Source organism: Agelaius phoeniceus, chromosome 4, assembly GCF_051311805.1.
Source record: "Agelaius phoeniceus isolate bAgePho1 chromosome 4, bAgePho1.hap1, whole genome shotgun sequence".
NCBI classification, from domain to species: Eukaryota; Metazoa; Chordata; class Aves; order Passeriformes; family Icteridae; genus Agelaius; species Agelaius phoeniceus.
The window spans coordinates 29,106,483-29,119,845 of NC_135268.1; the positions used below are offsets into that span (position 1 = coordinate 29,106,483).

The 13,363-nt window shown below is 35.9% G+C and overlaps 1 protein-coding gene across 1 annotated transcript in view; it reads left to right on the forward strand.

Moving 5' to 3' along the window:
* TACR3 (tachykinin receptor 3) overlaps nucleotides 1-12,512 on the forward strand; it is a 38,396-nt gene extending 25,884 nt beyond the window's left edge. Inside the window, exons 4-5 of the mRNA XM_054633261.2 lie at nucleotides 7,027-7,223; nucleotides 10,124-12,512. Of these exons, the coding sequence (XP_054489236.2) occupies nucleotides 7,027-7,223; nucleotides 10,124-10,439 (513 nt within the window). The 3' untranslated portion in view covers nucleotides 10,440-12,512. The remainder of the gene's footprint in view (nucleotides 1-7,026; nucleotides 7,224-10,123) is intronic.
* Nucleotides 12,513-13,363: the final 851 nt, after the last annotated feature.

Consider the following 13,363-nt stretch of genomic DNA (forward strand, 5'->3'; position numbering starts at 1 on the left):
TAAATGCTTGTCAAGATAATGACACTCCTGATACTTTTCATCAATAATTGACCAGAGCACGTACCACTTTTTATTGACCAAGTATTTCCAAAATATTCTGTATGGAGTTACAAGTCTACTTCTAATAAATTCACAACCTTGTACAGTCATTTGAAGAATGACAAAAATAAACTAGGTGCATGCAATTCAAAATATAAACCTCAATATCACTGACATTACCAGTTTCATTTGAAGTCAATTTAAATGAAAATGGACTGGGGAACAATATTAAAATTTTTTGCCCTTTTTTTTTCTTAGGTGGTAATAAAAGTTTTTTCTTCAGACTTTGAAAGAGAAGATGCTATTACCATTGCAAATGCATAATTAGGATGGCAACTGAAAAATAGCTTTAACTGTGTTTTTCTGTAACAGAATTTTGCCAGGCAATTTAAATAAGTACAGTTCAGGAATAATTCATAGTTATTTTCTTATCAACAGAAAAGAGGTTTTTCAAACTATGTAGGAAACAATCTGCATTACTTCTCATTATTTTCTTGTGCCAAAATTCTAGAGAAATATGGTAAACATTCAAATGGCTTCTAATTATATAAATCACTTATTTAATTACCCTAGGTGAATAAGATGGAAATAAAATAATTCAAACAGTAGTCTTTCCATATGAAACAAGAGTCTGTGCTCCTATTGTGAAGATAACAAAAGGTACCCATTTCATTTTAGGTTCAGGAGGACAGGTTTCATTATAAGGAGCCCACATAAAGTAAAACACAAGTAGGATGGTATGCAACTTTTGCATAATTCATGGCATAATTCATCATAGCATTAAGTGGTTATTGCAGTGTCCAATACATAAGAATAATTTTCAAAAGAGAACATTCACTAGTGCCATTCCTTCAGAAGTCTTACATGGAAAATTAATTTAAACATTGAGCCTACAATGAGGATTAAAGGTTCCATAACACTTTCAGAATTGTGTCAAAATGGACTTCAGAATTAACTACCCCATTAGCAAAAAAAAAAAGAAGATATGATTATTTTATTTCCCCCCACATCAAATCGCATATTTGGTTGGAGGCATGGAAATGAATTCTGCCCCATCATTCACTCCCAGTAAAGAAGGAAAGTATTGTAAAATAAGTGGTGGTATGAATCTTAAGCACAAAAGCACTCAATCAGCTTTTCCACTTTTTTCCAAGAACTAGATCTCAGGTGGATAATCATGCCCAATAATGCCAATCCCACAACAACCACTCAGAGTCATTTTCTAAAGAACATAACTTCTTATGCCACTCAATGCTTAAGACCAAGACAATGATACAAGGCCACCTACCTTTACTTGCTGTCTAGCTTACAGAAATCTCTCTTAGGTTGAGTAGCAGACATTAGCATATTGCCTAACACCCAACAATCGCTTGTGAGAAACTGAGACATCTCTTCTTAGATAAAGTAACACAACTTGTGGAAACTTCTCCTCCTTGCCCCCAGTCAGATGCTTGTAAAATCACACATTCTCAAGGAAAATAAAACTCTGAGCAAAATATTTACCTCTTCTTTGCAATGGAACAGATATTTCTTGACATGCTAAGAGAAACTCAAAATCACTGTCAAACCTGTGTTCTATGAAGCTTTGGGGGAAAATGATTTAAACCAGCAGTAGCTAAGACCATTCATAAAAAATGTCACAATTGCTTTGGTTTGAGGGGAGTCCCACACTGGGGAATTTGGAAGAAAGCAAACTAATTAAAAACTACTTCACTCTAGACAAGAATATATTTTTGAACTTTTGAGCTTAACTAAGAAGTAAATGGTTATGAATTCTGTTTGCAACAAGGGGTTATGCAAATTGAAATTAAAAACAGTTTCTTTATTTCAAGTAACTGAGAAACACAGATGGAAAACATAAGTCAGAAGACTAAAAGTATCTGGAGCATTGGAATTGGCAAATACCTTATCTGGCCAAAAGACTTCCAAGTGTTCTCATACTTTCTCCTCCTAAATGTGCATCTCCTTCAACTATTGATAATCCATCCTTTCCTATGGGCTGAAAGAATACAGAAAATCCCTGAGTGAGTCAAAGCACTTGGTACCTCAGAAGTCAGCTCCATCTCTGTACTGTTGCCAGCAGAATTATCTTTGAATCCTAAATTTCTTGCAGAAGGGAGATAGTTTACTCCAAATAAGCATCATGGAGAAGAAAAGGCATATTGGTGTTCCTTTCTCTCTGGTGCCTCATGCATAAGTGCCATGTATGTCCCCAGGACTGGGAAGTGGATTTACTGGCTACATTCTAACATGCTGGGAGAAACACTTTGTGAAATGTTAGTGTGGTATTTTACATCTCCCAAGAGTACAGGGCCAAAGTTATGATTCCAGGGATTATCTCTGAACTGCATTTAAGCAGTGTTCATGAATAAATAACATCCAGGAGAAGGTAAACAAAGACATTCTTACACTCCATGGGTTCTTAAATCATTTGCTTCTTGTTCATATCTGCATAACACCCAGGAGTAAAAGTTCTGAAAGTAATTGTTCTGTGTGGCATAAGTGGAAATGAAATCAAAAGCCAAATTCCTGTACTTGTACAAGCAGCAGTATCAAAGATGACTTAGAAAGGCAATAAGGAGCTGCAGAGAAGATTGAAAAGGAAATGATTGCAGGGTCCAAGTCTTAGGTATTGCTGGCAATTCATTGCCTTGCAATGTGAATTTCTATATTCCTCCAGCAGCAACTGAGTCTCAGAACAGTATATGTTATTCCCAATCTTTCAAGAGCTGCTCTCAATGCTACATCTTAAACCAGACTACCCTTCTAGCTATTCTTCATGCAAAATAAAAACAGTATGGAAAAATAAATGTACTTGCTGGGTTTTTTAAGTGCAGCAGAATCTATTAGTTCCTTTTCACTTTTACTGTTCCAAATGTTTCATAGCAAAGGCAAACTTGCAAACTCCAATTCCAATGAACTTACATCGGTTTTGCTCTTTTATATACATTTTTTTCTCATTACATTCATTAATGAAAGAATGCTTCTTACTCAGAAAGGATTTAGGGAATGGATAAAGACCAGAAGGCACATAAATTAACTTTTTCTAGACATAGTTTTTCTTAGACATAGGCAGCAGTGCATCAGTATCAGCAGAACTGGTTGATGAAAACCAATGGACAAAAATACATACTTTGATTTTACATTTACAAATCGAGCCTCAAGACTTGCATGAAAGTTGCACAACTGGGAGACTCAGTACAACTCATTTAACAAAAGTATTGCCTAGAACAAAAGTACTGCCTAGAAAAAATCCTCTTTCCTCCAGTCATGCTGCCCACAATATACATAGAGGGAGATTGAACAGAACACCAGGAGAAAATGGTGCCACTGGGATAAAAGATTTTGACTGCAATTCACATTTTGGAAAGCTCCATGGTGAAATGGTGGCAGGAACAGAGCTACATTTTAAGCTAAGTAACTGAATTCAGTCATTTTCTTGCTTTAGAAATGTTTCCTAATGCACAAGAGAAAACCTTTCTAATGAATTCAATGCAACTCAGAACAGAAGGAAAAGCAACTGAAAAACACTAATATCTCAAAAAGCGAAACAGAACAAACCTATTAAAAAGAGTTGGTTTTTTTTTTTTTCAGTCACAGGTTTAAGTAGTCAAAAAACAACTGAAGGTCTTTTATATTCTGCAGTTGGACCTGTAAAGTGTCACTGGGGTTTCTTAATGAAACACCACAGTGTACTGGGAAAAGACAATCAAGTTTTTGTGGTAAATTCATACTGGGCGTGTTTAATTTACTTTCTCTGTTGGTTTACAGGCACTTGTTCATCAGAATTTATTCCAAGTAATCTCAAGGTGCCCTGGGTTTAAAGACCTTGAAGTCACTTTCTGTTCATAGTTATTGATATAATCAAGAAATGAAACTCTATACTGGAAAGACCAATATTACAGACAAGAACTGCAGCTATAAAATGCAAGGTATGGCCTTGCAGTGTGTGCCTCTCTCTGAAAGGGAAAAGGACATTGGGAATAATCTCCCTCCTTCTCCTGATTCTTTTTTTTCCCTCCATTTTTGCCAACACATAGTCATTCTTATATGATGAAATGAGAACAGACTAGGTCTTTTTGATTCCTCTCACAATTTTTGCATTTGACTTCAAATTTAACCTTAATTGCCTTCTGTTTCCAACAATTTTACCCCACACAGACTTACAACATACCACTTATCTTCTCCTAGGAAATATGTCAATAAGTGCACTGTACTATATAAATACTTAAAATGACATGCAAACCTGAATGATTAAGAATGCAATGTGCTTCACTGTCTGTCATTCAAGTGACTCGTTACTTCACAAATTAAATCAAACACTAATGTCCATCTAAAATCATCTGTAGCTTGTTATCTAGTTTGACTATTTGCTTCAGAAATTTCTGCTTTCAGAAGGATGATGACTTAATATTTAATCATGGATTTCCAGAGAGAAACAGCAGCAAGAAAGCCTTATACGAATCTCACTCTTTTAAACTATGAGTATGTTGTTTTAAACCAAAGAGTAACCTTGCAGGGAAAGATGCAATTCTCTGGGGGTGATTTGGCATTTTTCATTTCAAAACTTAAAACATTCAAAATTAGAACTGAATTGCCTGAAATTGTGACAAGAAAAATTTTGGATTTTCTTTGCAGGGTAAAAGTTAGTTTGGGATTTCTGGTCCCTTGAAGAAAATCTGAAATGTTGTATTTAATAGTAATTTAAACTGAAACTTCATTCCTTCAAAGTTAATTTGAAGGAATTGCTGAAATCTAAAAGCTGGTTTTCATACAGCTTGTGAAGGTTTATTAGCTTTAGGAGACCTGTAAGTTGACTCTAGAAGCACTGCTTGCCTTGCCCTTCAATACCTCACAGAAAACTAGACAATGAGCATTTGGATGTCAGAAAAAAGACAAACAACTTTCTTTTGGAAAAAAATTGACATAATTGAGTATGCCAAACAGGCAACATGGGCGCATTCTGTGATTTCTAGCATCTCTGGGGCATGAGTGACACAGATTAAACTCAACGAGATTAAGCTACATTTGTTGCTGGGATGCCCTACTGTTTTGGCTCTCAAGCACTGCACAGATGAACTGTAAACTGTAAATACAGATTGACCTATTTACACTCTGAAAATTTGGACACAAAATCCTTTCATTCAGTACCTATGATATTCCAGTGATGACTAATTCTAGGAACAATTTCACATGCTCAGCTGGAACTGCAAGGCCTGCTAATTAAATATCAAGAAAAATAAAGAAGACTCTCAAGTGTTCTGAAATTACAGAAGTCCTGAAAGGTGCTGAAGTAACACTTATCATTCCCAACAGATCTATAAAAACACAAACAACAAGCAAAGGGCACCTGTAAATCAATGACAGGGAGTTTAAGTAACATGGTAAAACTACAGAATTAAGACTTCTATCTATACAATGTGTACAAGGCAGAGGTGTAAGTCCCCAGCAGAACAGTGGAAGTTATGTCAAAAGCAATGAAATATCAGTGCCATTTAATGATAGACTGATTTGACAACACATTTTTATGCATCACTTCACATACATAGTTTAGTCCCGAAACTTCTGTCCACATAAAATCATAACTTTTTCCCCCCACCCCATAAATCACATATATAGTCCCATAAACTTCTATATATGCCTAGATGCAGATACACAGACATACCTGTGAAAGGTAAAAGTGATACCATGTTTTGGTGTGTTGCCTTCCTTCATAAAACTGATCTTCCTACTCACAGGCTGATGTATAGTTAACTGATGAAAAGTGCTTCAAAAGAACCAACTATTATAAATGTTTTATATTTAGCCAGATGCCTCTTTTTTGCCTTTAAATGATGATCTGTGCATATATATAACAATTAGCATTCTTATAAGCAAAATCTTGCACATTACAGTCCCATCCAGCAAGAAAGATTGTTAATTGGTGCCAGTCATTAAATGAAAAATTGCTTTATGCTTCCCATAGGAAGATGTAATGCGAGTTAAGGAGAATACCATAACATTTATATGCAAAATTATTTAATCATGTTAGTTGGAATTTTATAAAATCATTAACCAAAGACACGTAAGTATGGCAAATTTCAGCTCTTTGTACTTTTCCCTTGGTAAAACTAGAAACAGTATGAAATGGAACTTTGTACAGAGGAAAATACAGGAACTGTTCATAGAGATCCCTGTTATTCTTCAGTATTCACAAGTACAAATGAACAAGAGACTTCCCAGCATGGATCTACCATGTCTAGTTCCATTTCAGCTACAAAAAGAAAACCTGTGGTGTAAACACGTGACACATTGTGCTGAAAATGGTAGCTGGACTAGTATTTGACATAGCTGAAAAGAGAAGTATGGGAGTGAAAATTTTACATGAGTTGCAAGTTTTCCTCATGTGTTTGGAGCACAAAGCAGAGCCCCTCTTCATCTGTGCTCACCAGAGCACAAATTTGTGCTCACTATGGCAGCTAACAGATGTTGTGATGCCCGTAGAAAACAACAAATAAGGATCACCAGGCAAGGGAATTGTTAGGCTCTGAAATTACACAGGATGCTGCAGTTGCTCATTTCCTACAACCTAGAGATATTCAAATCATAACTAAAAATTGGGGACAAGAAATAGACTTGCAGATCACAATAAAAATAGACAGCAAGGCCAATAAAGGCCAAAATGAGGTGTCTGAATAAAACATTCTGTAACCTTATGCCATGGTTAGATGTACAGAAAAGAAGTGATATTTTAGATAGCCAAATATATTACTTGCAAAAATCAATACAAATAACGTCAGGAAAGGTTTTCTTGCTATTTTTCTTCAGAAAAAGAGGATCTCCAGTCAAGAAGAAAATAATAGACTCAGATTAAAATGAAAAACTATATAAAAGCATATTCACCTTTCCTTTGACTAACTTTAAAAATTAATTACAAGAAAATTATTAATGGATGTCAAAACGCTAGCCCGAACTAAAAAGGCTTAATACCATTATTACTTCTTTCAGGTGGTAAAAATGATGATTGTGGTTGTGCTGACGTTTGCCATCTGCTGGCTGCCCTACCACATTTACTTCATAGTCACTGGGATCTACCAACAATTAAACCGGTGGAAATACATTCAGCAAATCTATTTAGCCAGCTTTTGGCTTGCCATGAGCTCTACAATGTACAATCCCATTATCTACTGCTGTCTTAATAAGAGGTAAGAGTTGGTTATGAAATGAGGTGCATAACTTCACCAAGAACATAAACTGCTTAAATGGAAAAAAGACACAGAATTTTCACTTAAATAGATTCCAGTTAGTGGGGAAAAAACAAAATGGGGAAAAAAAAAAAAACCCTTTCTTAAGGTTTGTACTTGAAAAGAAGCCCCACAAACCCAGAGGCAGACTTCCAGTAAATATTCTGGTCTACTTAAAATTTCAGAGCAAAATGCAGTTTTCAGAAACCAGTCCTTTCCATGTAGACCTCCCAAAATTTTTTTAAAAAAACCTATAGCATTTTAATGGCTTTAGTTCGCAAAATATAAAAATAAAGATGGTAATTAGTGATATAGAGTGCAAGCTGTATGTTCACCAATTGTATACCCAATTTTATTTTGCTGGAAGAATGCAATACAAAATGTGATTTACTGTGTTCTGTAGATCTCAGCATTAAATTTCTACTGCACTCCAAGATCTGCAATAGGCTGATAAATATTATACAAATATTTATATTCTCATTACTTAATACTAAATTACAGTAGTGTTTGATAGCAACACATTATGCTCTGAATTTCAAAGGCACTGTACCTATTGAGTTTGGTGACATTTTACAGACACCTGTTAGCCTGAGACTGCTGCATTCCAGAATAGACTCAAATCTTTCATTTCAATTTATAGGACCAGGATCTACACAAACATCATCCTGGCCATCCTATTCACCAGTATTTCTTCTAGCGTTATTGGATAAAGAACACCAGGAACAATTAATTACTTCACAAAGTCAGTCAGTACAAATCAGTATTGATTAAGTAATCTTAAATATTATTTTAAATCTCTTTTGACTTAGCAGCCAGTGCAAAGTTTAATTACTGTCAAACTTTATAGCAATATTGCACGGTATTCCTAAACCCCAAATAAAGATAATGTAGTACTTGTCAAAAGGAATCTAATCAAAAATGAAGTGAACAAATCCTAACAAGTTTTTATTGGTGCAAAAACACTGGCATCATCCTTCTTGATGAGGATAACTTACGACAATTCCATTCATGATCTTTTAAAAAGACAAGGCAATGACTAAATTCATAGAACCTTCTGCCTTTTGATGAGCTTTTCATCATTTACAACTGTTTAAAGACAAGGTAAAGTTTTAGCATGCCAGAACAAAACTAACTCAAATGGCAAATTTTCCATTAATTTCAACAGAAATCAGATTTCACTAAGTGTCCAGTGTCTGCAAAATCAAAGACAAGGAAAAATCAGGCCTCATTTTTTTCAGTTACCACCATAAAACTTCTAAACCAACCCCATTTTCTTCAAAAACTTTTTATGGCACAATTACAAAAGTATTTATAAAATATAGTATCTCTGATGTGGCTTATGTTGACACTTGGAAACTGCAAAATTAAATGTCTGGATTAAAGAATACAGTCAAAGCAAAATTAATATTTTGAGACATACTAAAGGTCACCTTATTCAGAATTTGATGCAAGAATGAAGTCCTGGTGACCATGCTCTTATAATTAAGTTCCATATTGAAATGAAGATACCAGAATATCTGCTTCCTTTTCATTAAATAGGAAAATAGAGCTTGTTGCTGGGAGTCAGATCAATTCATGCCTCTGCTGGATCTAGTATCAGACAGAGTTAGAACATCTATCCCCAGCATCATCTTCCAGGCTAATTAGGATATTACGTATCTAGATAACGAGAGCATTATTTCAAGATGAAGAAAAAACATGCCCTGAATTAGAAAGAGGATGGAAGATGCCAAGAAAAGTAATACAGTTAAAAGATGGTTTGGTTTTACAATTCCTGTCACTAAATCCATTTCCATTAGAGGCTCTTTCAGTATTTTTCCAAAATATGGACTGCATGTAAACAGAGAATGCTGAATAGCAACCTACCTGCTCAGTTGTCATCATGTGAGAACTCCATCACAAACTTAAAAATTTGAGGAAAGAAAAGTCACTTCTGTGAGATCTGTTAACTTTAACTAAACACTTGATCTCAATTTTTACCTGCAGTCATCACTGTGGTAGTTTAATCACTGCTCCAAAAAACTTACAGACAGGATAAACAAACAGAGCTGATTGTTTAAACAAAACAAGAGGAGCAAGAAAAGGGAGAAAGATAAGCTTTAGGTCTAGGTGAAAAGGTGTTCTTTTTCCAGTTATACATAGATACATAGAGAATTGCTTTTCTAATTAATATATTAAGCTTTTATTCTGGAAATGCATTCACACAAAATGTAACAATGGTCTTTACAGTGAATCCCTGCCTCTGTATGAGTATTGCAAACACTGATGCTCTAAAGCCTCAAAATGCCTGTTTATAGATTACTCACATTCAGATTTCAACTTTCTAGGATCCCCTTACGTATTAAAAATTATTTTCCAAATATTTCACATGAACAATTATTAGCCATTAACTCATTCCCATACAAGCATCCCTGTTAGAGAAACACAGAAGGGACATTGAAATTTGGAAATTGGGATGGCACTTCGCAGAAAAGTTACGAAGTTCCTTGCTGAAAGAAGATGAAAATACAGGTGCAGATCTCATTAGAGGTCAAATCAAAACAATTTCTGTGAAGACAGTTCTGTGAAAGTTGGTGATTGTTTACTTTGCAGAGGCAAAAGACAGGAAATTCATTATAAGAAAAACACCACTGTTAAAACGCAGTGACAGCATATAGAAAATCAAACCAAAATGAGTTGCTACCACTATCTTTTTTTGTCCTACTCTGACTTCAGTCAAGGAAACTCCCACTGAGTTCAGCCCACCCAGGCCTAGGGGCAGGATAACTGGCCAAGTGAGTACCCTAGCAGCACTCTGTGCTTTCAGATGAAGGCCTCGGGCCTTGCAAGCCCAGGCTTCCACCAGGCTTCTTTCCTCCTAGGTTCCGTGCTGGCTTCAAGCGAGCTCTGCGCTGGTGCCCCTTCATTGAGGTGTCCAGCTATGAGGAGCTGGAGCTGAAGGCAGCCAGATTCCACCCCACGCGGCAGAGCAGCCTCTACGCTGTGTCCAGGATGGACTCCAGCATGACCGTGGTGTTGGACACCAACGATGGAGACAGCATGCACACCAGCCATAAGAAAAGACCAGCTCCAAGGGACCTGAACTTCAATGGTTGCTCACAGAGGAATTCCAAGACTGTCTCCACGGCCTCAAGCCTCATCAGTTCAGTGCACACATCAGTAGATGTTTATTCCTAAACATTTCACTTTGCTAGAAGGGCAACACTGGACAATGTTCTCCTACTTTGGAACTCAGTATCCATACCACAGGAAAGCAAACCAGATTCCACTAATAAACCCTAGCTATAAATATTGTGAGATTTTTGGGAAATCTCTTCTTTTTTTTTTGCTTTGGAGAGGAAGAGGAATTTGAAGACATATGTATGTCTCGCTCCAAAAGCATAGTTGCACCTTAGCCACAACAATGTTCATAGGGATTATCCAGAATAAACCAATGGCATTAAAAACTTTGCTTCAGTTGTCTCTGACCAGTGGCATTTATGTTTGACTTACCAAAATGTAACAGGCTCCTTTACTTATTGAAGCAGAAATGTACTGTGTTTTCCATTACAAGTGTATTAATTCAACAGTAACAAAATTACGTGATATTTGATTATAAAGATGTATTTATAATGAAAACCTAATGAGCCCCAAGTCCATTAAGCTGTTTCACAATTTAGCTCCATTCCCAGACAAACAGATAAAATTAAGTTCACATGAGTGCAGTTCAGCTCTGTCTGCAACAGTAATTTTGCAAATATATATAAGAACCAGAGAACATGACTAAGAGACTAAGTTAATTCTACCAAAGTTTGCATATTAGTGAACATTACAATTCTAATGGGATTGTATTTCCAGGGGAATATATTGCTTTGAGGAATCTCTCATAGCTTTGTATCTTAGTTCTAGGGGTAAGGTCTGTCTCAGTGACCTTAACAGAACCTTTCTGATTGACTTTAGAAAGGCCAAAATATTTTAAACTGAAGATTCATATATGAAAAAAATAACACTGTGGCAACAGACTCTTTTCTGCAGAAGATAAAATAACAAGACTCAGGATGACAAACTTCCACTGGGAAAAAAACCCTATTTGGGCTCTTTTCACAAATTTTCCATAGCTTGATGCATGTAAAAATACTCCTGTGCCTGCCTCTGAAAAAATTCTAGGCATTCTTACACAGGCATGTTCCCACTGAATTCAGACAAAATCCACTTACCATCACTGTTGCAGAGGAAGCTGAATGTAACAAAAAAAAGGGACCAGAGAGCAGCCTTAGTTTTAGTTTAATGACTGTGTCAGTTGCATGGATAAATTGGTTTCATGAATATTTGTTGTCAAACAGTTAATGAAAATACAAAAAAGAGTGTGAATGTCTTCCTGAGTTAGCCAAACCAGCACAGGACAGTGTGTATCTGGCTGAGCCCAACACAGTACCAAAGCTGAGCAATTAATAAAGAGACATTTGAAGAGAGAAAGGCTTGAGCTGGCTTTAGTCCACATTCCTTCCCAGCAACTGGGGATGATCAGCATTGTGACAGTGAGCATATCAAACAAGATCAGTAAAACAAGAATCATATTTGTGTATTGTGATTCATGTACATAGTCAATTGTTACGTTCTGCTAAGCGTTAACTTGTACTTGTATAGTGATTGCAGTGCACTGTGGTATCACTAAATCAAAATCCTAAGGTAAAATATCCTCAAATACATAAACCTGATACATTAAATTCTCCATGCACAGAATAACTGAAGAATATGATCACAGAATATTGTACTCTTACAAAAATGAATCACAATTCCAGACTGACTTTTTCTATCTATGGCCTGATATAAAATCCACTGAAACAATCCATTCATTAATGACTTCCCTTTTAAATGTTGGTCCATGCTTTTCAACAGTCTATTTCTCTAAAAAAACAGGTATTTTCCAACATTGTAATTGTCATGCTCTCACTTCTTGTCTTTTTTCGTGTGTAGCAATCCAGCAAGTGTCATGCAATGCCTATGAAATACTTGTGAATTTTTTCCCTTTAAATACTCTGTTTTAAGAACTTTAAATCTTCCCAGGTTTTTAACAACTCTTTAAAAAAAATCCAGGATAGTCACACACAAACAAAAAATTATGCTAAGTATATTAACCTAATGGTGATGTACTACAAACACATGCTGTGAAGTCCTCTGTCTGCTCATGTACAACTTCTGAGAAACATACATAGAGAAAATGTATACTTGTTAAATAAACAGTCTTTTCTAATAATGGCTATTACAAAAGCAGTGTTGATAAATTTATTGTTTTTAAATGTAGAGTATAAATTTTAAAAAGTTGTATATAAAAGTACAGCAGCATACATGTATAAAATATCATCTTCATGCAACATTTAGGATTTTTCATTGACAAATATCAAGAAAGCAATGGTGGCCTCCTCACACTTGTACCTCTAGTGAAACATTTTCACTTGAAGTGTTTATGATATGACCTCCTAGACAACTAATCCATTGATAATATCACTATATTTTCATGGGCTAGAGGTATCAAAACACCCTCACCATTCCTGTAGTTCTTCTGAAGTTACAGGATATTCCTGTATAATAAATTAAGAAATCTCTCCCTGTAATCACAGCATTGCTTTAACAAAACATTGCAGTGATAATGTGGTGCAAATCAATCTGTGTCTCAGCCCCCAAGAACATGCAGGGTGGGTTACACAGTTAAACAAGTAGCACAGCAAAAGCTGTGACTGACAGCAGCTTCCATACGAATTACTATTTCTGAACAAGCATTTTCAGCAAGTGGCCAGGTCACTATAAAATTCCTTACATGCCTCCTGACACCCCTCACTGAGTGCAGAGGAAATCAGATCATCCTCAGTTTGTGTCAATAAGACTGCTCAAAGTAGTAGTGGGCATACAGAGCACACGCATGATTGCTGGTGCAGCACTGTGGCTGTCTCATGTCTGCAACCTTCAACCCACACTCTTCAGTTTTGCTAGGAGTGAGTTAAGGAAAACAGACCAATACAGAGCTAGGTTCTTACCAAGAAGGGCACAATAACACTCTAAAACAGCTACAATTAAACAGCATCAGGAAAGGTCTTCTGATCCTGAAATCTTCTGAAACACAT